At 41.7% G+C, this 23,359-nt stretch overlaps 1 protein-coding gene across 1 annotated transcript; it reads right to left on the reverse strand.

The window, feature by feature from the left end:
- Positions 1–5,736: 5,736 nt before the first annotated feature.
- LOC142460930 (lithostathine-1-beta-like) lies at positions 5,737–22,968 on the reverse strand. The gene is made up of 6 exons (XM_075562649.1): positions 22,937–22,968; positions 11,501–11,616; positions 7,305–7,423; positions 6,796–6,933; positions 6,009–6,120; positions 5,737–5,804 (listed from the first exon to the last, which is right to left on the reverse strand). The coding sequence occupies exons 1-6, from the start codon at positions 22,966–22,968 to the stop codon at positions 5,737–5,739; spliced, it is 585 nt and encodes a 194-aa protein (XP_075418764.1).
- Positions 22,969–23,359: the final 391 nt, after the last annotated feature.

The raw sequence follows: 23,359 nt of genomic DNA on the forward strand, positions 1-23,359 counted from the left end.
ACTCCAAACATATGCACCATACCCAGCCCATTTCTTAGTAACAATCTAAAAATCTCTGTCTGGGGTAAGTTCTTTCCCAGTTGCTTCTACCTATTCACCAATAAATGTCTCTTATGTTTTCTGTATCTGTAAAACCCATGTCAGGATCCATATCAGTACATTTGATTTGTTGCATTGTTTTCTGTCCACCTGTCATTTGGTAGGATCTACAAATAATTCATTAGATTCAGACTAGCCATATCAAGAAATTCACTGCATCACAATTTCTAATCATTACTGGACAACTACTTTAAAAAACAGTAAAAGATAATTACTTGGAATTCCAATATTAGATTTGATACAAGAGGCATTTGTAAATTTCTACTCTCTTTCTTAAGATGTTGTCCACAACAAAAATAGGAAAGACAGCAGAATAAATTTCTGCGACTTTTTTCTATTCATCAGAGAACTTAAGTCATAGTACAAACACCTTGATGTCTCAGACTAGTGACCCTACCAACATACAATGTTTGACGGTCTACAAAATCTTATAAGGTGCTAAGCACCAATAACATTTATGATATGCTAATATCAAGAAAAAGATCATTTGAAAGAGACAATGCATTAGAAACACATTCAGTTATGGCACAGATATTGAAATGATCAGAGAAGAAATTTAAAATCACTACGATTATTATGTTGAGAATGCCAATGTCATAAGTACACACCATTCAAGAATGCAGACATATGGAGACTCAAAGAAGAAATAAAACTAGGAAAATCTGTCACATAGGTTTCCAAACGTATTTGGCCTACCACCCTCTTTTTAGGAAAAAAATATGACTCAATGTGTCCCCATCAATTAAAAACTTTTAAACCATTGTCCAAAATCCAGAATAAAGTATTGGAGTCTGCTTTTGCAATCCCCCTGGACTGGTCCGACCCCTCCCTCCCCCTCCAGGAAACAGCACCACCTCCTTGGGAAACACAGGGAGAGCATTCCCCACACTTATTGGTTAAACATCTGCCTGCTGGAGTCGGGACATTAACTTAATAAAAATGCAAGCACCTACCATTGCAGTAAAATGTCTTGACATCCACTGGTTTGAGGGCTGGTGGATAGATTGCTACTAAAATGAAAAACACATTACTGCATCTGGCCCCTCCCACAACTAAAATGAAGGCACAGTGCCCGATGGGCCTCTTTGTATTTGAAGGCAACATATGTCTCATATTCTGGTCTATTCGTACACTGACTCTTAAAGCTTCTGCCGGTTGTTTCATGTGGGGCCCGGAATAAGAGAAGCCTCTGCAGCCGATTCGGGCTACTCTGACCATTGCTCTGCCTCTTAGGCCATCCGATCCCCTCACCCAAGGGGGCCGAAAGTCTCAACCCGCTCCTGTCACTGCTGCATAACAGGGGTGAAGGGAAATTCTCCCAATGGGCACAACTTTGAGCAGTGCACCTTTCTGTTCATGCCCCTTGGACGGAAAATGATGTTTAACTGTGTACTAATTCATAGGCTGCGGTCAGAGGTTTGGCTGTAGGATGAGGGCCACAGAAAGAGTATGACTGGAAAACTGGTGACAAAGATGTGGGGAAGAAGTATGCGGACAGAGCTCTCTGAATGGATCCCCAAGTAAAGATCTTTGGGTCTCAGATGAAACCTCACTAAAGGGTTTCCTTTGCAGAGCCTGTGGAAAACAGCCGTCCTTGTTCCCTAGCCATTACTAACATTGCCAATGGCCCCATGCACAGAGTGACCATGGAGGCCCAGGGACTACCAGTCATGGGCTTATCAGATGTATTCTCGCCTGGCATGGTATCCTGCATCATATCACCTCCGCTCAAGGGGCTCATTTCACAAGGATTGAAGGGTGGCCATGGGCCCACTCTCATGGAATCCACTTGCCTTACCATCTCCTCCATAATCCTGAAGCAGGGCCTTTATGGAACAGCCCACTCGTCTCCTAAAGGCACAATAGCAGTGCCACTTAAATGGCAATACCTTGCAGGAGGGGGGCAATGGTCTCTGATGGCATATAACATATATGCTCGTGTACAAGCCAAGTTTTTCAGCACATTTTTTAATGCAGTTTTTGTGGCAAAATTAGGTGCCTCGGCTGATATTCGGGTTGGCTTATACTCGAGCATATACAGTAATCAAAACCAGTGGCCAGTATATTATGCTGTTTTGCAATAGGATTCATGAAGCAGAAAATGGGGTGGCACCACTCATCATTGCTCACCGTGACCCCTCACAATAATTTTATTTCTCCCTGATGCTCCTGTGACCCTACACTCTTTGGGTCTGGAAATGTTTGTTCCAAAGGAACACCTGGTATGAGATGCCTGGAAGAAGATATGGGTGGAGGTTAGCCTGCCAATCCAGTCAAAACTTGATGACCTCATTTGGAGGTACCACCAAGATAAAGGCCTGTCTGGGGGTGAGCCATTCTTTCTCTCTCTGCTGTCACACTTCTGCTGGCAAGACCCTCAGAGCCCTGCCAGAGCCCTGCCAGAGCCCTGTGATGCTTCCACCACCCTTGGATCCACAAAATTTGTCACCCCCTGGCCTGGGAACTCCCTGATTTCTGCATCATTGCACGTGGCTGTGCAAGTGTGAAGAGGGCTCTATGGACAAGTATCCGACTTAGGGACTTACTCTGGACTGAGCTGGGATGTTTGCTTGATATATAATTACCTCTTGATATAAAGCTCTTTCTTACACGTGTATGAGTGTCTCTGGATTTGTATCTGTAGTCAGGCCAGCCTAACTCACTTGGAGACATAATGATGATTTCATTCTAATCATGGGGAAAAATTCATTAAAATACCAAAAAAAATTTATTGTACAAAATACCTAACAAATTATCAAAACTGTCAAAGTCATCAAAAAAAAACAAAAACAAGGGAATGCCAAGAAGCAAACATATCCCAGAAGATCAGAGGGAGACATGACAATTCATTATTGTGAGATAGCAGGCTAAAGTACTCGCTAGAAAAATGGCATTAAGTGAAACCATTTTCTAAGAAATTAGAACTAAAATATGGATGTTATTTTTAAAAAGTATATCAATAGTTTTCATTAATTTTAACATGTATAATATTAATATAAAATTTTAGTAGTAGGAGAATATAGATAGTAGGTATATGGAGAGTCTTTGTATTTTCAATAATTCTGTAAATCTCTGGACTAATGTCTATAACTTAAGTTAAAAATAAAATCATTTTCTAAAAATGTAATATAAAACAAAAACATAAGAGACTGAAACAGCATGGCCGAATATCAGAGTTGCTCTTAATCCCTTTTTCAAGGAAAACATTTGATGTGGCAGAAACATAGCTGCCTGATTTCTAGACAGCACCCCCTGACACTAGCCCCCTAAGAAAGCAAACAATTCCTCTAGGTGCCTGAGGGAGAAACTGAAAAAAAGAACTCTGGAAATTGGGGGTCGGAGGGAGCCACTTTGTTCTTCCCTAGCAGGAAATAGCCAGTTGGAACCACAGTGGTGAGCATATAGCTCTCTCTCACCTCTGATAAACTCTGCTCCCCAGCATAACTGCAGAGAGGATTAGTGGGAATGGAGCCTGGAGGATTCTCCGGCCTCTAAACCCAGGCACTAGGATGGTCCTGGCATGCTGGGCTAGTCTGCGTACACTAGAGAAGCAAATCCAGGGAGACTTGTGTGTTTTTAAGAAAGAGCTTTTTATACAAGAGCAATTGAATATTGAGAAAACATTCCAGCCCAATCCAGATCAAGTCCCTAAATCTGATATTAGCCCGTATATCTGATACCAATCTATAAATTCCTCTTCAGACTCATGCAACACATGCAATGACGTCAAATGCAAGAAGAGCACAGGCCAGTGGGTGGGAAGTCTAGTGGGTCCAGTGGCCCTGGAAGGAACTCAGCACTGGCAGGGTGGGGCCACGCGGCTCCTTCAGCTCTAGGCCTCTAAAGTAGCTCCATATATCTTCTCCACAGGGAATGTCTCACAGGGAGTGAGTGTGTTCCCTGCCTCCAACACGCTATTTATCCCCTAGTGCCTCTAAATGATGTCATCAAACTGCAAACCTGACTGACAAGCTAAACTCCACCCCTTCTTTCTTAAGTCTCAAAGTGACAACAGATTATGTAACTACCACACACACCAACCAGATTGAGGATATGGGATCTGCAGTGCACTGTCTCACAACATCGGGTTGGACCTGTTTGGGTTTGGAGTAGCAGAGTTTCCCAAAAGCATTCGTAGGACTGACCATCGCAGAGCACATGCTGAATCAAGAGGGCATGTATCAGAGGAGATTTTCGGCTTAGTAGTATGTGAGCATTTCTCCTAAGGCTCAGGACTCAAAGTGCTAAATCCTGCCTGCTCACAACTCAGAAAATGAGTGAGAATGGTTGAAAATTTCAGGGAATTTAATTAAATCACTGAATTATACATGTAGAAAGGATTCAGTTATTGTAAGACTATTCTGCATATATTCTCAAAACAAAAAATTAAACAATATTTTAAGAAGACATCCCTTTAAAAATGTAGCAAATCCAAATTTTGAAACCAGGCACACTGAATTTAGATTCTGAGTTTTAAAGCACTATGCTTGACATGCTGTCTATCATATTTATAATAAATATGCATGTATAAAAATATATAAAACAAAGGTTAGAGACTGGTAAGATGCTTCTTAGGAAATAGTGATTACACTGTGGAGTAGAAGACATCTGTTGGGGAATACAAAGTCCTTGTGCATATTCTTATCAATGTCACATCAGATTATTTGTGAGTCTGATCCTTCAGAATTACTGGAGCCTGATATTTAAATAGATATGAAAAAAAGTTTCCCAAATAGAATGGATTAAACTACTTTAACTTCTAGTATGGGCCTTGCTTTTGATTAAAGTTAGCAGGGTTTTTGTTTTTCAGATTGTGTACTATAATGACTTTCTCTATCACAACCTACATCATCCCTGTAAACCCTGAATCAAACTATTGCAAAGACTAGAGCGTTGATCCTGATGTACATAGAAAATAGAGGAAGAGGAAAAAATAAATACACTTAATATATGGGTATTTGTTCAACTTCTATAACTAAAACTTTTTAATAGTTGTAATTTATGCCTGTACATCTTGTATTTTACTAATTCAATTTTTTATATTTTACACATTCAAGGAATGCCATAAAATTAATTTGGCCAGCCTCTAACTCTATAATTATGTCACCATTCATTCATTATAGTACATTAATCAAAACCCCTTAAAGTAATAATTCAGCCGAGGTTTCCCTGTGCATGACTGAGGACATAATGTCTCTTCCATATCCCGGGTATGGGGATTCAATGATCTAATGGTTTCCATAATTCTCAATGGGTTCCTGTGAATATTTGAGTAGGGGGTCAAGCACTTGACTGATTAATTCTGTCAGCCATGATTCCATTTCATGTCAATAACTCTAGAATTCCCCATGCAAAATGGAAGGTGTCTTAAAAAGTGGTAGGGTCAAAGCAGCTTGCAGAGTGGTCCCACCCCAACCGCCAGGTAAATTATGGATACACAAGACAACATAATCCTTGAGAATGTATTTATTCTCATTCTTTAGGGCTCCAGGGATTGGAACATTGCTGGAGGCCTGTGAGCAGATGTCGGAACTCATCCGAGGGTGGAGTGCTCAGTTTAGAGAGGGCAGACAGTCTCTTGGGAGTGTCATTGCAGGAATCCCCAGGAGAGGTCTCCACATCCACTTTCAGTAGTCACTAGTTTTTGAACTTGCAGACAAAAGAGAACTTCGATTCACAATTTTCATCCTTCCAATTTTTGAAACCTATAAAAAAATGGGAAGAGTAGACAAAGAAAAGTCAGAAAAATATTTTGATCCCTCCTGGCTCTACACCTCAGAACCAGAAATATAATATATATCACTTTAATTAGTGACATCAGAAGCTGTCCTCTCCCCATCCTCAGCCCCCAGACCTAGAGCAGGTGCAGATGGCAGTAACTAGCTGGGCATGGGTTTGCTGCCTTTTACCTGAATCTGAAGTCAGGCTCATACAGTAGCCAGGCTTGTCAGTGCTCGGGGATCCGCTGGCCCACGATTTGTATGAGACCAGGGCCCCACTGCTCCAGCGCCAGCGGCGGTTCTAGAAGGAAAAGGTGGAAAGCAATTCGAGGTTACTCAGAGAAACAGTTAAACAGTGTGCAAACCCAGGATCAAGTAGAAACATGCAGGGGAAAACGTTGCTGACCCACGAACATGATTGCCTTCCTAGCCTGAATTCTGCCTCTCATTTTTCCCATTAATGACCGCATCTTTCTAATGTTCCACCCAATGCTAATGGGGCTGAACATGATGCAAACCCTAGAGCGGCATATTGTAGAAATTCAGACTTTTCTTTCCAAGTATCTGTACTATCACAATTGAAGACACGCTGGCTATTCATTAGTTATTGATACGTTATTTTGTATAAGATTTGAAGTTCACAATGTGAGCAGTAGATGTGCCTCCTCTTGTCCCCTTTCTTACATAGTTCACAGAGGAACCCTGCCCAACACAGAGTATTATAAGATTCAGAAATAATAGGCACATAAAAATAGTTTCCTAAAAGGAGACAGAATGATGCCATGAATGCCAAGGACTCCCAGGAAGTACAGCTTACATACAATCTCTCTAATGTCTGTAGTGAATACCTCGACTCAGTACATTTTGAGACCCCATGGAGTAGTATCCGTTACAGGGCATCATAATACACGCTGGGCCATGGGGTGCCTCATCCCCCAGTCCTGAGCACCAGGAAAGGGAAGGGCAGCAGACTCACCATTCTGGGATCGTAGAGGCCAGCCCAGACATTGAGGTCATCAGTGCTGCTCTCCTTGATTAGGGCTGCCACGAAGTTGCTCTCGGCCTGACTCAGCACCGACACTAGGTGACCGGAGTGCATGTTCTGGCAGTAGAGCTGTCCAGGAGAAAGAGGAGGCAGAAAGCTATTGTAGGACCATCCATGTGTTGGGCCGCGGGGACTGCGGGGATGGGGTGGAAATGGCAAGTAATGTCAATTCATGACAGGTTCCTGATGACACTGTCAGTGATGAATACTTCTGGGGGCGGGGGGATGGTGCACACTAGAAGAACAAGACAAGAAGATGGGAAGGTCTGCGACCTCTGTGACCTCTCCTGGTAATAAGATGTCTATGCAATCAATCCTAGCTCGTGGAGCCATTCTATTCTGCCCTGTAAGTTCGCTATGATGCAGAATTGATTCACAGGCAGCAGGTTCATTCTCATCTACCACCCAGAGATTGTCCGCAGATTGTTTTTCTCACATACATCGGCATCAGCCCAGGTCTCAAGGTCTTGGATAAAGTAGTAGCAGTAGTAGTCATAGACATTGGTGCCTTCTGGGCAACTGATCCGGCCAGAGGGCTGCTCGGTCTGGTCCTCCAGGGCTGGAAAAGGAGGGAAATAATGGAGGAATTGAGCATACTGGAGCGCCCCATGGTTAGTGAGCAGCCTGTAAGATTTCATTGTGGGAATATACAGATTCAGAATTGAGTGATCACTCATTTCTGCCTTTCCACATCCTCCACATCTTTGTTGTTTTTATTAAATAATTGCACCACATAAAATAGGTCTGAAATGTGTTCCATTTCCCTTTTAGTTTTCTAGCTTCATTATTTAATGACCTCACTCTGCCTTTCTCACTCTTCTGCCTCTCCTGTACTCTTCTGGGTTCTCCATCTCATTCCAATCCATTCCTTCCATGCACTTTGCTCCCCAATCCTAAAACCTAATCTAGATTTCACGAAATGAATGAATCTCTGTGACCAACCTGAGGAGCCTTGACGATGTAGTGGATTAAGAATTGGGCTGTTAACCTCAATGTCAGCAGTTTGAACGTACCAGCTGGTAAACTGGGGGGAAAGAAGGCTTTCTAATCCTGAAAATATTTGCAATCTCCATCCCTTACTGTAGCACTTCTATCCTGTCCTGTAAGGTTGCTATGAGTCAGAATTGACTTGGCGTCAGTAAATGGTTAAAAGGAGATGACAATTTTAAGTTCCCTCTCAAAGTGTTTAATGAGGATATATTTTAATGGAATTGGAGCATCAATAACCATTGCCATGCAAACCTCAGAAATTAAAATAGTCTTTTCTTAGAGGAACCAATATGCACATGGAAAGGGCGAAGGACAAGAGGGCTGAAGATAAGGTAGGAAGAGTGTACCGTGACTCAGAGACAGGGCCATCAGGAATGAACAGAAAATCCAATGTGAGTGGGTGCACAGCATGCTGACTGGTGGTCTATCTCTTGCTGAAGGAGCAAATGTCTGTAGCAAACACGCACAAGTAGGTTCAGAGAAGTTGAGCCTAGAACTTTTACTACATTTATTATTGCCCCCTCTTTCTGAGTTTCTGAGCACATACCCTAAACTAATATTCTTGAGAATTTGGGTTTTTTTTGTTTGATCCTTTCCTTTTAATTAGTAGGGATTTAATACATATTTATCATTCCATATTTCACTTACGTCAGGTAGAATTGTTCAATTGCTACCAGCATCCGTTTCCAACCATTCTTTGTCTACATGAACTTCTTGACATTGTCTTCCTCTTACCCCACCATGACCAATGTACCCACCTCTCCCCAAACCACTTATTCTACTTGCTGTCCCTATAGTTTCATCAGTCCAGGGCTTCATCACTGCTATAATCTCAGACAAAGTCAGTCACCTTCTACTTCCCACTCAAGCTGCTAAGGGAAGAGCCACTTACCAGGTACACTGGGTCTGTGATGGCTGTCAGGCCACGGGTGACTAGGATTTTATAGCAGGACCTGAGTGAGGAGAACTGGCACATGATCAGGGGAGGGTCAAAGGGACAAGGCCAGAGGCCCTAGAGAGGAAACTCAAGGCAGTGACAAAAGGTAATCTTGGCATCAGAGGAGCTTATTCCTGGTACACACTGGGCATGGTCAGAGATAAAGCCTCTTCCCGCTACAGACCTGCAACCTGTCCAATAAGAAGGCGGCTGTGTCCTTTCAGCAGCCTCACACACATGCTCAGTTTCCCACAACCCAGAGAGGCAAGTAAGGTAAAGAGACCTTACAGGAATCTGAGGACGGCTGAGAAGAGGAGGTCAGAAGGAGGAAGAGGAGGATGCCTGAAGGAGGAGGGTCAGGGAGTGAATGAGTGACACCAGGACCAGGGTTCAAGATGACAAGTGGTTCGGCCTCCCTTTGGGACAGAGGGAAAGTCATTTGAAATGCAGATGATTTAAGTTCTGTTCCAATATCACAGTGTGGAAGAAAAAGATCGGACTCTCGACATTCCTTTCTCTCAGTCTGTATATTTACCTTGTGTTTACTTTTTAACACCATGCTTTCTTCTCCCATCTTTCAATCTCCACTGTTTGCAAGTATTCACGGCGTTCCTCTTTGGCCTCCCCTACCTTGCCATGGGAGATCTGTACAGGTAGTAAGTGCAGTGATGGCCTATCGGCTGTGCGGAAGGGGAGGCTGGAGGGAAATGTGGAGCTGGTCGCAGTGGGTGCGGGAAGGAAGAAAATGTTCTAGAAATGATTGTAAAGATGATTGTGCAACTCTTTATGATAAGACCTAACTGTTGAAGTACATGATACGTGAACTATATGTCAATAAAGCCCATTTAAAAAAAAGGAGCAGCAGCTCTGGAGGCACCACGGATAAACCTTGGGCTGTTAACGAGGTCAACAGTCCACCCAGCTGTCCATCGGAGAGAGAAGATGAACCTGTTGGCTTCTGTAAAACTTTAGTGTAGAAACCTGGTGGGATTGCTATGAGTCAATGTGAGCTTGCTACCTTATTCATTTGGGACCTGTGCTCCACCATGACCATCTGACAAATGTCCCAGGGCCATGCTCCTTTTGTCCCCCTAGGAACATTCGGTGTGAAAAAGTTGTTCCAGTTTGTTTTGGGAGAAGGGCCTGGGGTACCTTGCACTGCTCTCTGTCGTCGGGCTGCGCTGACTTGCCCTCAGGTCCCGACAGATGCCAGAGTTCTCTACTGGTTCATTCCTACGTCGCTATTTTCTCTACAACCTAAAACCTGAGATTATCCTTTTCCGTATTTTCTTTAAACATGAACAAAAATGGTTGTTAGAGAAAAAAATAATAGATGGCATAGTTTCCTAATACTGTTATAACAAAATATCAAAGGTAGATGGGTATAGAGAGTAGAGAATCCAGGAGAATTAGGGGAGGGTGGGGGACAAAGGGGAAACAGATTACAAGGAACATCCAGAACCCCCTCCCAAGGGAATGAACAAAAATGGAAAAGTGGGTGAGGGGCTATGGAGGATGATGTAAGATATGAAAAGGATAATCTATAACTTATCAAGGGTTCATGAGGGAGGGAAGGCAGGGGAGGGAGGGGGAAGAAATAGGGAGCTGATATCAGGGGTTCAAGTTGGAAGAGAATGCTTTGAAAATGATGATGGCAGCATATGTGCAAATGTGCTTGACACATTGGATGAAGGTATGGATTGTGAGGAGAGATGTAAAAGCCCCAATAAAAGTGTTTAATAACAGAAATGTATCATCCCATAATATTGAAGACTACATGTGAAGATCAATGTGTTGACTACAGAATACTGAAACCATTATGGAAATCTGTTTGATACTTCCTCAAATGAATGCCAGCACAGGTAACTTAAGATCCAGTAATCTCTATCCTGGAGGTATACACTAAAGAAATCAAGAATATAACATGTTTATTGCAGAAATTTCCATATTAGCAAGAGACTTGGAAAGAACCTAAACCCCCAATTATAGAGGAGTTGAGTAACCAAGGTCTGGTGCATTTATCATACAGAATGTTAGGCAGCAAGAAAAACAGGGCCAACTCAAGCATTGCAAGATAAGGGCGATGCTAATGAGCTTTTTGTTTAGCAAGCTAGTTCAGTTGATCTTACAAAGATAATTGTTTAATACCATTGTTATAAGGAAAAATAAAGAAAAATAGCATGATTTACACACTGATAAACAAGCCTTGGATGACAAAGAGGAGGCCAGAGATGGGGCAAGAAAAGGGAGAGAGGAGGACCAGGTTATGGATGGGAGAGAGTAGGAATGGGTTTGGGGAGAGAAAGAACCACATGTATTGAAGGTTTACCAGGATGCTGTTGATTTCATTTCTTGAGATGGGCTGGGTAAATATATATAGTATAGCTATTTAAAAACAAACATAAAAATTTTCTCCAGATTCCTTCTCCCTCAAATATAAACACAGTTCTCAGTGGGTTAAAAAATGTAAACGTAAAATTGAAATGGACTTGAAGTCTTTAGTGACAAAGAAGTTCATTTCAAATCACACGCAGACACACACACACACACACAGAAACTTTAAGTCCATTTTAGTAACCTTTCGGTTAACCAAATAAAATTAGTCTGCCTAACTTCTAGCAACATTTTGCAAACCTCACTTTCAATTTCTGTGTGGTTGTTAGGTGCCCTGTGTCGGTCCCGGTTCTCACGTCCCTATGGACTACAGACCGAACACCGCCCGGTCCCGCTCCAGCCTCGCAATGGTTCCTTTGGTCAGGCTCAGTGTTGCAGCCACAGCATGTGTTAAGATCTTGGGATGAACAGCACCACTGGTTCCGCTGTCTCTAGAGGAATAGAGTGGAATCTTTTCCCGGGGAATTTGCAAGAAAGAGTCCACGTGAGTCTTCTTTGACCTGGAACTCTATTCTGACTCCACTCAGGACTAGCGTTCCTGGCTGAATCCGAGTGACACTGTGTGTGACAAAAGCGACCTGTACAAGAGCACCTGGTCCTGTTCCAGCCTCACAGTAGCCGCTGTGGTCGCACTCACGGCTGCAGCCACAGTGCCCGTCAGTATTGACCAGAGCCATTCTCCTCCACACCGATCTTCTCCGTTCCAGCATGCCGTCTTTTTCCAGAAACTGCTCTCCCTCATCATAGTTCCAAAGAGCAGGACATGAAGTCTCACCAACCCCCTTCTAAGGAGCATTCTGGCTGTGTTTTCTCCATGACAGATTTGTCTGTCTTCTGATAGTGCGTGCACTTCCAATTTTCTTCACCACCGCCCTAATTCAAAGCATTCCTTGGCATTTCTTATTGAATGACCAAATTCCAAATGCATGTGCGCTGAGTCAAAATACCGTCGCTTGCGCCAGGCGCATGCTAGTCCTCAAAACGGCATCCTTGCTCTTGAAGACTTGCGAGAGGCTTTGTACAACTGATGTGCTATAGATAATATGTCCTTTGATAGTTTGGCTGCTGCCGCCATGACCTTGTTTATGGGTCCACGCAAGATGAGGCCCTAGACAACGTCAATCTTCTCTCCGTTCACCATGATGCTCTCTATCGGCACAGTTGTGAAGATTTTAGTCCTCGCAAATTTAGGGCTACGTTTCCTTTAGTGGGTGATACTGCCCGCCAACCCCCGGAGGCACTGGAACAATCCAAAGGAACTGCAAAATCAGATACACTACACCTCATTCTGGATTATCGGTTATTGTTAAAAAAAAAAGTTGTTATTTCCTAAAGTGCCCCGAGCAATTATTTATTTTCTGAAAAAGAGGCAAGTGACTCAGAGAAGCCGTGTGCCTCAGGGACATTGCTGACTCCCCTTGAACTTCCAAGTAGACTATTGTTTCCATCAGGTCAACTTCAATTCTGGTCCCTGCTAGCAATTTGTAATATCTGACCTTGTTATGCTATGTTTCCTTCCTTCCATTGAATTTGTCTGTTTCTTTACATTTACTATAGCCATTATGATTGTTAAGTGATGAGTTATCTACCAAGCAACAATTCAATAATACATAGACATATTGATTAATTTAATAACTCTATGGGAAAAATTTAGAGTGTTCCCCCAAAATTTATGAATGCCAATTCTAGATTGACAAGTCTATAAAGTTCTTGGCTTTCCCTCCCCAGCAAAAAATCACTGCAAGATCATTTATTCCCATGATAGTTCCACATGCACCAAAGAAGAGGAGATTGAAAAAAAAATCTTCAAAGACTTACTATTTATAAACACTTTCTTATTAGGGAGCTCCACACCACTCCCCTAAAGAATATATCATACAGCTTTTAGGGGAAAGTTGGATTTCAGGTCTCTTAAACCAAGGGTTAGAAAGGAAATGGGATTTCTATCATTGATTTAGACTGCACACAACTTTCCTCTTGGGACTTGAGTCTTGTTACAAAATGTGGGTCTTATTAAGAGGGGTAAATGGAGTAGCTGTCATCTAGGTAATCAATATTGTTACACATAGAGGCAAGCGTAAGTTCCTGAAATACTGATTCGAACTTTTCCTCTCTTCGATGAGCAGACTTCCACAGGTTTCTGGATCTCCGTTATCCTGTGCCACTAAATTTAGCACTCAATTTAGGCCTCGGGAGATAAAATAATTTGATAGTGATAGCATGTTTGGAAACATCTCAAGAAGAGAGTTCATTTCTCTGCTGTATCATATTTTCTAACCGTATTTTTATCCCTTGTTCTCTTGGCAGCACTGCCTCATGATCTGTGTGTAGGTTCCACGTGAACACCAAGAAGGGTTCTGGAATTCCCGTTCTTTTCAAGGTTTTCCATAGTTTGTTATGATCCACACAGTCAAGGGTCTTGACATAGCCAGTAAAACAAAAGTAAACATCTTTCTGGTTCTTCTCCGCTTTGGGTCAATGTCCATTTAATTTCAGCAATGATAGCTTTTGTTCTGCAGCTTCTTCTGTCTCTGACCTGAACCACCGGTAGTTCCCTGTCAATGTGCTGCTGCAACACTTGCTGGATGATCTTCAGCAAAATTGTATTTGCTTGTGATATCAATTATATTTTTTCTATGATTTGAGCATTCTGAAGGATCATCTTTACTTGGAATAGGTATAGATATGGATCTCCTTCAGTCAGTTCGCCAAGTAGCGATCTTCCAAATTTCCTGACAGTGATGAGTGAGTGCTTCCTGTGTTTCATCAGCTTGTTGACACACTTCAATTGGCTCTCCATCGATTCCAGAAGCCTTGATTTTGGTTAATGCTTTCACTGCAGCTTGAACTTCTTCCTTCAGCACCATTGTTTCTCACGCATGTGCTCCTCCTGAAATGTTGGAATGCTGACTTGATATTTTTGGTACAGTGTCTCTGTATTCTTTCCATCTTCTCTTGATGTTTCCTGCATCATTCAATATTATTCCCATAGAATCTCTTAGTATTGCACCTCAAGGCTTGAATTTTTCTTGAGTTGATTCAGTTGAAGATATGCTGACACTTTCTTCCCTTTTGATTTTCCAGTTCTAGGTCTTTGCATATTTTATTATGATAGTTGGCTTTGTCCTCTCAAGGTGCCCTTTCAATTTTGTGCTCATCTCGTGGACTTCACTTTTTGTCCTATTTGCTTTAGCTAATTTATGACTTAATAGCAAGTTTCAGAGTCTATTCTATCAGCCACACTTATCATTTCTTTTTTTCATCTTTTTTATCATTTTATTAGGGGCTCATACAACTTTTATCACAATCCATATATACACCAATTGTGTCAGGCACGTTTGTACAAATGTTGCCATCATCATTCTCAAAGCACCTGCTTTCTACTTGAGTCCTTGGTATCAGCTCCTAATTTTTTCCCTTTCCTCCCTACTCCACCCTCACCCCCCACCCTTGATAATTTATAAAGTATTATTATTTTGTCATATCTTAAACCATCCAACATCTCCCCTCACCCACTTCTCTGCTGTCCGTCCCCTAGGGAGGAGGTTATATTTAGATCCTTGTGATCTGTTCCCCATTTTTCCCTCATCCTTCCTCCACCCTCCCTATAGCGCCATCTCACCACTGGTCCTGAGGGGTTCATCTGTACTGGATTCCCTGCATTCCCACCTTTTGCTTTCTCAGTAAATGGTGTTTACTATAACCCCACACCGCTCAGAGGGTTTTCTGGCAGTAGTCTTCAATGCATCTAATCTGTTATTGAGATTTCCTCAAAATTCAGGTGGGATAGAGTCAAGGTTATATTTTGGCTTTCATGGATTTGTTTTAATTTTCTTAGCTTTATCTGGAAAGGAGGGTGGCAGGCTTGTATCCTCTTGCCACACTTATCCAAAGTCTATGCTGATCAAATAATCAGAGAAGATGGTTTATATGACAAGTTCTTGGAGCATCTTGATTGGAGGAAGGCTAATTAACAACCTGTGATATGCAGAAGATACAGTCTTGTTTGCTGAAAAGGAGAGGGACTGATAGACTGGAAGCACTTTCAGATGCTGATCAAGGATTTCAGTCATCAACGTGGATTACAGTTCAGTATAGAGAGGAACAAAGTCTTCAAACTGAACCAATAGGTAACAAAGTGATAAATGGAGAAAAGGTTGAAGTTGTCCAGGATATTGTCTCGCTTGGTGTTAGTTTGGGTAGACTAGAGAAACAAATCCATAGAAACTCATATGTGTCTGAGAGTTTTATATAAAGGGTAACTGTACATTTAGAAAGCATCCCAACCCAGTCCAGTCCAAGCCCATCAGTCCGATATTAGCCCATATATCTGTGCCAATTTATAAAGTCTTCTTCAGACTCATGAAACACATGGACTTGTTTGAATTTTCTTCAGCTTTATTGGAAAGGTGGGTGACAGGGTTGTATCCTCTCACCACACTTTTCCAAACTCTATGCTGAGCAAATAATCAGAGGAGATGGTTTCCTGCTGAGAAAATTGTAATATTCATCCCATGATTCATCCCATTAATTGTCATATTTATCACATGAACTGCTCATACATTTTCTTATCTGTGTTTGTGTGAGTGTTAGAATTAATATTTTTATGGTTAAATTCAGAATACTCTTGATTATTCTAAGGTGAGCTGATTTCTTTATGGCAGGACTTCCCCAAGTCTTTATTTGAAAACATTTTATGAAACAATTAAAAGTATGTAATACTGTTTATAGATCATCAGGCGTTGAAGCCAACATTTAGGCTTATGATGGCCTGCACTTCTCTGCCTGGCAGAAAGTCTATTGAGATATCACAAGGGTAGCACAGTTACAATCCTCAATTAAAGCAGTATTTATCAAACATAAGTTGTTGGTAGTTTAACTCATTTATTTGATTAAATGGTTAATAACATTGTTTCCTAGATGAAAAAGAATAGAAAATACCACAATGCATTGCACAGTTATAATAAAACCAATATATTGTGAATTTTGTTTCAATTATATATATTTGTGTGAACAATGTTGAGATAATACATACATTTATTATTGTTAGTTGCTGTCACATTTTTTAATGTCATTAGCTTAAATCAGAAGTGTCAAACTCAATTAAAACATGAACCATTTGGTATACCTGGCAAAATTCAGGTGGGGCACATCACATTTACAAATTTTGTTAAATTTATATTTTGAAGTGGGTATTCAGGACTATATATAAGATAATTAAACCACTGTAAAATTACTTTTATTTGAACATTTATTTTATTTAATGTATTTATAAAACTAGAATTAATTTATTTTTACCCGAAACTTGCCAGCGCTTTCCTCCTATTAGTTTTCATTTATGTCTTATGTTGTGACCGGAAATTATAACAAAGTAACTAATAAAAAACACAAAATGTTGGATAGCTGACAAACGTGATACACAATCATAACGGCTTCCCTCTAACCATGTGAACTAGCGCTGCCGCTAGGTATGATTCATAACAGCACAACCCAGAGTGCTCTTTTTAACCTGTTCGCTATTGGGATCTGTTTGCATTACGTGACCCTGAGGGTGGCAGACATATCACTTCCAAACGTCGCCGGAACTGAGTCAGTGCATTCATCCACGTCCACAGGTCCCGGGGAAAGGCACTGGGCCACGTGTCTACTCATCTGCAGTAGTTAACGAGGGAATCGTGTGTACGGTATTGCCAAGATCTCCCCCAAGAGCTATTTTCTTCATAACATTTTTTTCTATTTTCGTTTTATTTCAGAGCATCGCTGGCCACAAATATTACCTCTGGGACGTATGAGGCCTGCAGGACACCAGTGTGATACCCCTGGTTTAGTGTATGCAACTTAGTAACTGTGGGAGGTTCCAAAACCTACCACTAGGGGGAGAGGTAGTCCAGCACAGAACACAACACTTGGGAAAAACAGAAACATCAGCAGACTGCTTCCAAGAACAAGGAACAGAGGTACTTAAAAAAATACCATGGGGGGTGGAGTGGAGTGGAGGGGATAATTTAATCTGTTGCCATTTCCTCTAAGATCAAAGGAGCTGAAGGATCACATAACCCAAGTTAACTTCACAGTGAATAAATAATCAATAAGCATCATTCTTGGATCTCTTCAAGCCCATCTCCAATTGTTCCATTGCACGCATGTCAGCAGAATTGTGCTTCATTGAGTGTTTTTCTTTGTTTCAAGAAAAGATCGTCTGGTCTTTCTTTCAAAGGACCTCTGTGTGCACTTGAATCTTTCAATTAGCTTTTGCTTTCAGCCCACTCCACCCCTTGCTCCAATTCTCTCACCAACCCCCGCCCCCCCCAAAAAAAGTCCCACTTCCAAGAAGTCTATTCAGACTTACAGAATTCTATGTAAAATTGCTGAGGCTTTAAATTTTCATAGGCTCAGATAGTCTCTTTTTACTCTCTTTGAGTAGCTGGTTGGTTTAAACCACCAACTACAGCTCTACCATGGCTGGCAATAGAGGGATAAAAGTAGGTAGTGGAGGCAAAAGTGTAGATAACTAGAGATTCAGATGGGTGTGTTACAAAAGACTATATGCAAATTAAGTCTGGGAGTCTAGAATTGGAATGTTCCATATGCTTTCTGAAACTATGAGGGATATGAATGTATATTTTTTTCTTTTGCTAACAGTAGTGAAGACGCTTTCTTTGTGTTGAGCGGTGCCCCTTTGTGCAGTTCCTGATGGCAGGAAGAATGGCAGCCCCCACAACAGAGCAAAAGTGACAGATGTCCAGAGATGGGTCTCTGGTATGGCAGGTGTCACATATGCTCAAAGCTCCACACAAAGTGGAGTGCCACAGACAATTTTCCATTGAACCAGTCTGGCCCAATGTCTCTCTTCAAGCATGGGAGACCTGGTGGTGGTGGGGGTACTGTGGGAGTGATTACCCCTGGGACACCAGAGGGGGCCTGGAAAGACCCTCAGCCGGATAGGAGGTGAGAAGTCATTTCTGCTATTACCGTTGCTATTCCTTTTGAGATGGTCGCGGGGAAGCAGTAGTGGTTTTACTTAGAGATTGCTCTCGGGCACTAAGAAGAATTCAGTGTTGGCATTAGGAAGATATTGCTCAAGGTACTCTTTACCCTTGCTAAGTCCAGGCATAGTTTCCTCATTTTCTAGGTAATCGGAAATTGAGATAAGAATGGAATATTCCTAGCATGGGATGGCATAGAAAGAAAAGAAAGCATTTAAAGATGATAAAAGAGAGTTGTAAAAATGGGTGTCCCCTCTGGTAAAACTAAATGTTCCCTGATTGTGGTTCAATCCAATTGCTCCTTTGAAATGACTTCTTATCTGTCTTTTAGAAGCCAGACTTTCCTAGTTTATTCTTATTTTTCATTCCCAGTTATTGAGACTCCCATTCTCTATAATCTCTTGAAGAGCCTTTTTAGTTTGTTTTTCCCATTTTATAGCTCTATGAATGTATAGTAAACCACAAGTGTATAAAATATACAACTTAATAACTTTTGAGATATGCATGAGATCATAAACATTATTTTCTATAGCATACACCTGTCCCAAAAAAGGTTTCTCCAAATCCACCCCCACCCTGCCCCAACCATCTCCAACTCCACCTCCACATTCAACCCATTAACCTTCCAATTTAAGGCAACCATTGATCATTCCTGTTTCCTTTCACTACTAAAACATAAGTATAATAATCAGAAGTCAAAGCAGTTGCCACCCAATCAACTATTATTCATCATGGGGATTAATCATGGGCATGTCGAGAATAAATGTCACTCATAGGACCTGTAATGACTGATGTTTCTCCCAAGGATACTCATGGGGGATTCAAACCACCAGCCTTTAGTTAAGTGCCCAACGTTTCACTCTGCTTTGTACAAGGACTCCTTTCCCCAATAGACACAAAATATGAAACAAAAATCAGCGTATTTGCCCTCCACATTAGATCCCGCTCACATGGCCTTTTCACCTTGTTTCTAAGATGTTTGTAATCAACATATTTGTGTCTAGGTGACTAAAGTTGGGGAGTAGCCTTGTCTGTACTGCACTCAGGAGACAGAGAAAGAATGGCCATGTGGGGTTGATCTCACAACTCTTCTTTCTTGGAGCGAAATATTGAATTGGATGGTTTGTGAGTTATATGCCAACAAAACTGCTAAAAACAAAATAAAACATATTAAGCTACACGCCCCTCACCAAAGGAAGAATTGATCCTGAAGGACTGGTTTCTGACAGGCAGCACTGGATATTAGGAGTAAACTATAAAATTCATTGACCCCCTCCCTTCGGTGACATTATACAATTGGCCCTCTTTGTCTCTTATAATGGTACCAAGAAAGAGGAAGAACACCCTGATAGTAAGAGAAAAGAAAGGGAGAAAGACAGGTTCAAATGAGAGGGACCCTACAAAAGCTGACCTCCCTCTCAGGAACCCGAGCCCTGGCGGTGTCATGGTGACTCTGTGGGCTCCAATCTGCATGGTCGGCAGTTGTGCGCCACCAGCAGCTCCATGGAAGAAAGACAGGGTTTTGTGCTCCCATAAACAGTGTTGGAAGCCCACAGAGATCTCTATGAATCAGCACTGACTCAAGGACAGTGAATTTGTTTATAGATTTCTAGACCTTTCAGTAAGCCTGCTCTAACCCACCTGTAGGAAGCATCCAGCTGATCAAGGTGTTTACTGATGGATGACTAATTCCTGGTGCCTCTGTGTCTCTGCAGACAAAAGTGTTGCAAAACAACTGTTTGTGACTTTGCTGCTAAAAGCTTTGAGGGATAACTCAGCTATCCTGCTTTGAGACTCTCTTGAATCCTGCATATCCGTGTGATTGTCCTTGAACCTAGTGCTTTTGTTATTCTAAAGTTAAGAAACTGTGACTAGTTAAGTAACATTTGCATTGATAAGAGTTTAGGAATGTTTAAGTTCTTTGATGTTTGTTTTTGTGACCAATTCCCTTGTGTAAGAAAAATATAAAATCCAAGCTTCAAATATACTTGGGACTTCAATCCATCAGATTGGAGTCCTCCCGATCCCATACTTTGTATATATCTCTTGCTTTTCCTTTCATCCGCACGCCTCATTTCGGACCCAGCTTGATGCGGGATAGCTGGTCTGATCCCCGCACCCACCCAAAAAAAGTGCCATCCGGGAAGGAGGAGAGAGTGCCATACTGGGCCCCAGAGGAGAGACAGTCCCTGTGAGAGAAGGGCACCTCCCACGTCATCACTCGCAAAATGCTTGGCCACTGAAAGAGGGACTGGTCTGCAGGAGATTGTGCTCTTGGTCAGGGCCTCAGCTTTGACCTTGAATGGAAGAGACTGGCTCCCTTAAAAAATGTCATGATTGAAGGGACAAAGCTAGGGAAAACCTGCATATGGCAGGTTGGACCACTTATTTCAGTGCTATGTGCACATATTTTTCAAGAAACAAACCTCGATAAAGTATAGACCCCCACATCCAAATCTTACCAGAGACCATGCGCTTTCCACTGGAAGTCTAGGGAGTTCACTGCTAAGGTCACAAGAAGGGAAAACAAGTCATTGTTGGCAGTATGGTTGCCAGGGAGGCTGTGAGTAACAGAATTCCTCTGAAACTTGAGGCCCCACTGGTCCCCTGCCCCTACAGGAATTAAATAGACCCAGCAACAGGGACAGATTCCAGTGAACCAGACAGGCAGTTCCAATTAACTGATCTACCACAAGCATCATAGTGGAGAATACATGACTCAGGAACCCGGCGGAAAATAACCTGCCCTAAGTAAGCATGCAGCAGGCTCTGTTCAGAAAAAGAAGCATGCAAGACCAATACCGAGTCTGCAGTCCTTGCTCCTTTGTGCTCTCAAAGACCCCCCATGGAGCCGGGAGCCTCCACCTTTCAGGCAACAGGCCCAAAAGGGGAGTCATCCTGGAGAAGTTTGCAAAGTAGATTTTATCCAAACACTTCTTGTTTTCAAAGCCATTTTACAGGATGGGTTGGCATATTCCCTACATGGACACAAAAGGCCCACATGGGCTCTCAGCGTTGATTACAAGAGTTCACACCCAGATGGGTGCACCCAGGTCCATCTAGCGTGATCATGGTTGCACATTTGCCACTCTGTCGAGGCTTGGGCATTGCATGGTGACTCCCCACTGCTGGAAGGTCTGGCAAGGTTGAAAGGGCCAACCGAAGCCTTCAATGGACTCATGGTAAATTGGGTAAAAGGCCACATGGAAAGTTTCCTTCTGGATTCTTGAAGAAACTTATTTGTGAGGAAGAAGTCCTTGGTTTGCAAAATTGTGTCATGAAATCTGTAAGTTTATTTCTATCACCAAGAATATGTTTTCTATCATTCCTTCCTCTTTCCCCCAGTTCTCACATTCCAATACCCATTTCAGATTGATGCCTTTCTTAAAGTTCTTCAGTTTCTTCATCACCCGCTTTAGTGGTTTGTGTGTGAATTTGAATAGTAGTTGTATTGACTGAATATTCTTGGACACTGAGAGATACCATCCTATCTCAGGCAACATTTTACTCCAAGACAGATCTTCAAGTTTCCTGTTTGACAATTACTATGATACCATTCCTCTTGAATCTGTCATTCCAGGAAGGGTAAATCATAGGATGTTCTGAATGAAAATGGCTAGTGACAGCCCAGTAATGCCTAGGACATAGATCCTTGTGCATTCCAATTCAATTTTGATGATGTAATTTTCCTAGGTTCATATTTTATATATTTCTTGTTTCAATTACTATAGATGGTTACACCTATTTCTTCTCATTTTAAATCATACCCTATCAGCAAATGAACGTCTCAAATTCCTTACTCTTGAAGGCTTTACTCCAGCTATATCATTGCAGCCAATTATACTTTGGGAAGGCAGCTATTTTGCATTCATATTTTGAGTTCCTTTTGACCTGACTGTCACTCCTGGCAGCATCTCTGGCAATGTTTGTTTGCCATCCATGAGGTTTCAGTGTCTGATACTTTTCACTCCTATCTTTAAAGACTTCACTGGCTAATTCCGCTGAAATGAAAATCATTCCCTTTTCATAATCGGTTCTTAGTCTGGAAGCTCTGCTGAAGCCTGTTCACCTTGAGTGACCCTCCTGGTATTTGAATTGCCAGTGGTACCGCTTCAAGCATCAGAGTGACCCGTAAGCCACTGCACTATGACAAACTCAAAGACAAGTGGTGGGCATTAACAATAGACAGCTGTGAGTTAAAACGACATCAGATATCATCTTACTCTAGCATGATGGCACTGATCAAAAACAAAGGGAAAAGATACAAATATTGATAAGGATTTGAAGAGATGGAAACATTCACCTATTGCTTGTCAGGAAAATGATGCAAACACTATAGACTATGGTCCTGCACTTTCTCAAAAAACTAGGAACCGCTATTCTATGATCCAGCAATACCACGGCTGCCTCTGTCTCCTCCAGACAGCACATTGCTGACTCCTCATCATCCTACATATTGAGTTTCTCAGGCTAGAAACCTTTACAGGAGGAGACAGCCTCCTATTTCAACCATGGAGTGGCTAACAGGTTTGAACTGAAAGCTTTGTGATTAGCAGTGAACACTTAATCTGGCAGCCATTGAGAGTCCTCTATACAGTCTAAAAACAGAAAAATGCAAACTCACCTCCAATTTGTTGATTCTGACTCATAGTGACCCTGCATGATAGAGTAGAATGAATCTTTAGGGTTTTCCGGGATTTAAGTATTTACAGGAGCAGCCTCATCTTTCTTGGAGAAATTGAAATTAGTTATAAAAGTCGCTTACCTGGTGGTAAGCAATCTAAATGCATCATCCATGATCCCGTCATGGCTCCTACTATAGATTGTATTAGGTATCATCATGATGACTCTGAATCAGATCAATGCTGAGCAAACTAGAATGAAAATGTTATTTTCCCACCATTCTTACAATTATAATTATAGTTTTATCTGTTTTTTCAACTACTGTGTCAACTCATTTTCTTGAGAATTTTTGTCTCTTTTATTGACTCTCTACTTCCTACAGAGCATGATATTCTTTCCCAAGGACTGATTTCCCCTGGTAAGAAGTCAAAATATGTGACATGAAGTCTTGCTATTTTCATCTCTGAGGGGAATTTAGACTGCATATCCTTTAAAAGAGATGTGTTTGTTTTTCTGGTAGCCCATGTGCTTTTGTTAATCTTTGTCAACAAGACTCATGTGCATC

The sequence above is a fragment of the Tenrec ecaudatus genome, chromosome 11 (assembly GCF_050624435.1).
Source record: "Tenrec ecaudatus isolate mTenEca1 chromosome 11, mTenEca1.hap1, whole genome shotgun sequence".
NCBI classification, from domain to species: domain Eukaryota; kingdom Metazoa; phylum Chordata; class Mammalia; order Afrosoricida; family Tenrecidae; genus Tenrec; species Tenrec ecaudatus.

Coding starts and splice junctions, on each gene's coding strand:
- LOC142460930 (XM_075562649.1), bottom strand. CDS start 22,968: ATGGATGATGCATTTAGATTGCTTACCACCAG. Junction 11,617..22,936: donor TTTAGATTGCTTACCACCAG/GTAAGCGACTTT, acceptor CTATTCCTCTAG/AGACAGCGGAACCAGTGGTG. Junction 7,424..11,500: donor GCGGGACCGGGCGGTGTTCG/GTCTGTAGTCCA, acceptor CTCCTTTTCCAG/CCCTGGAGGACCAGACCGAG.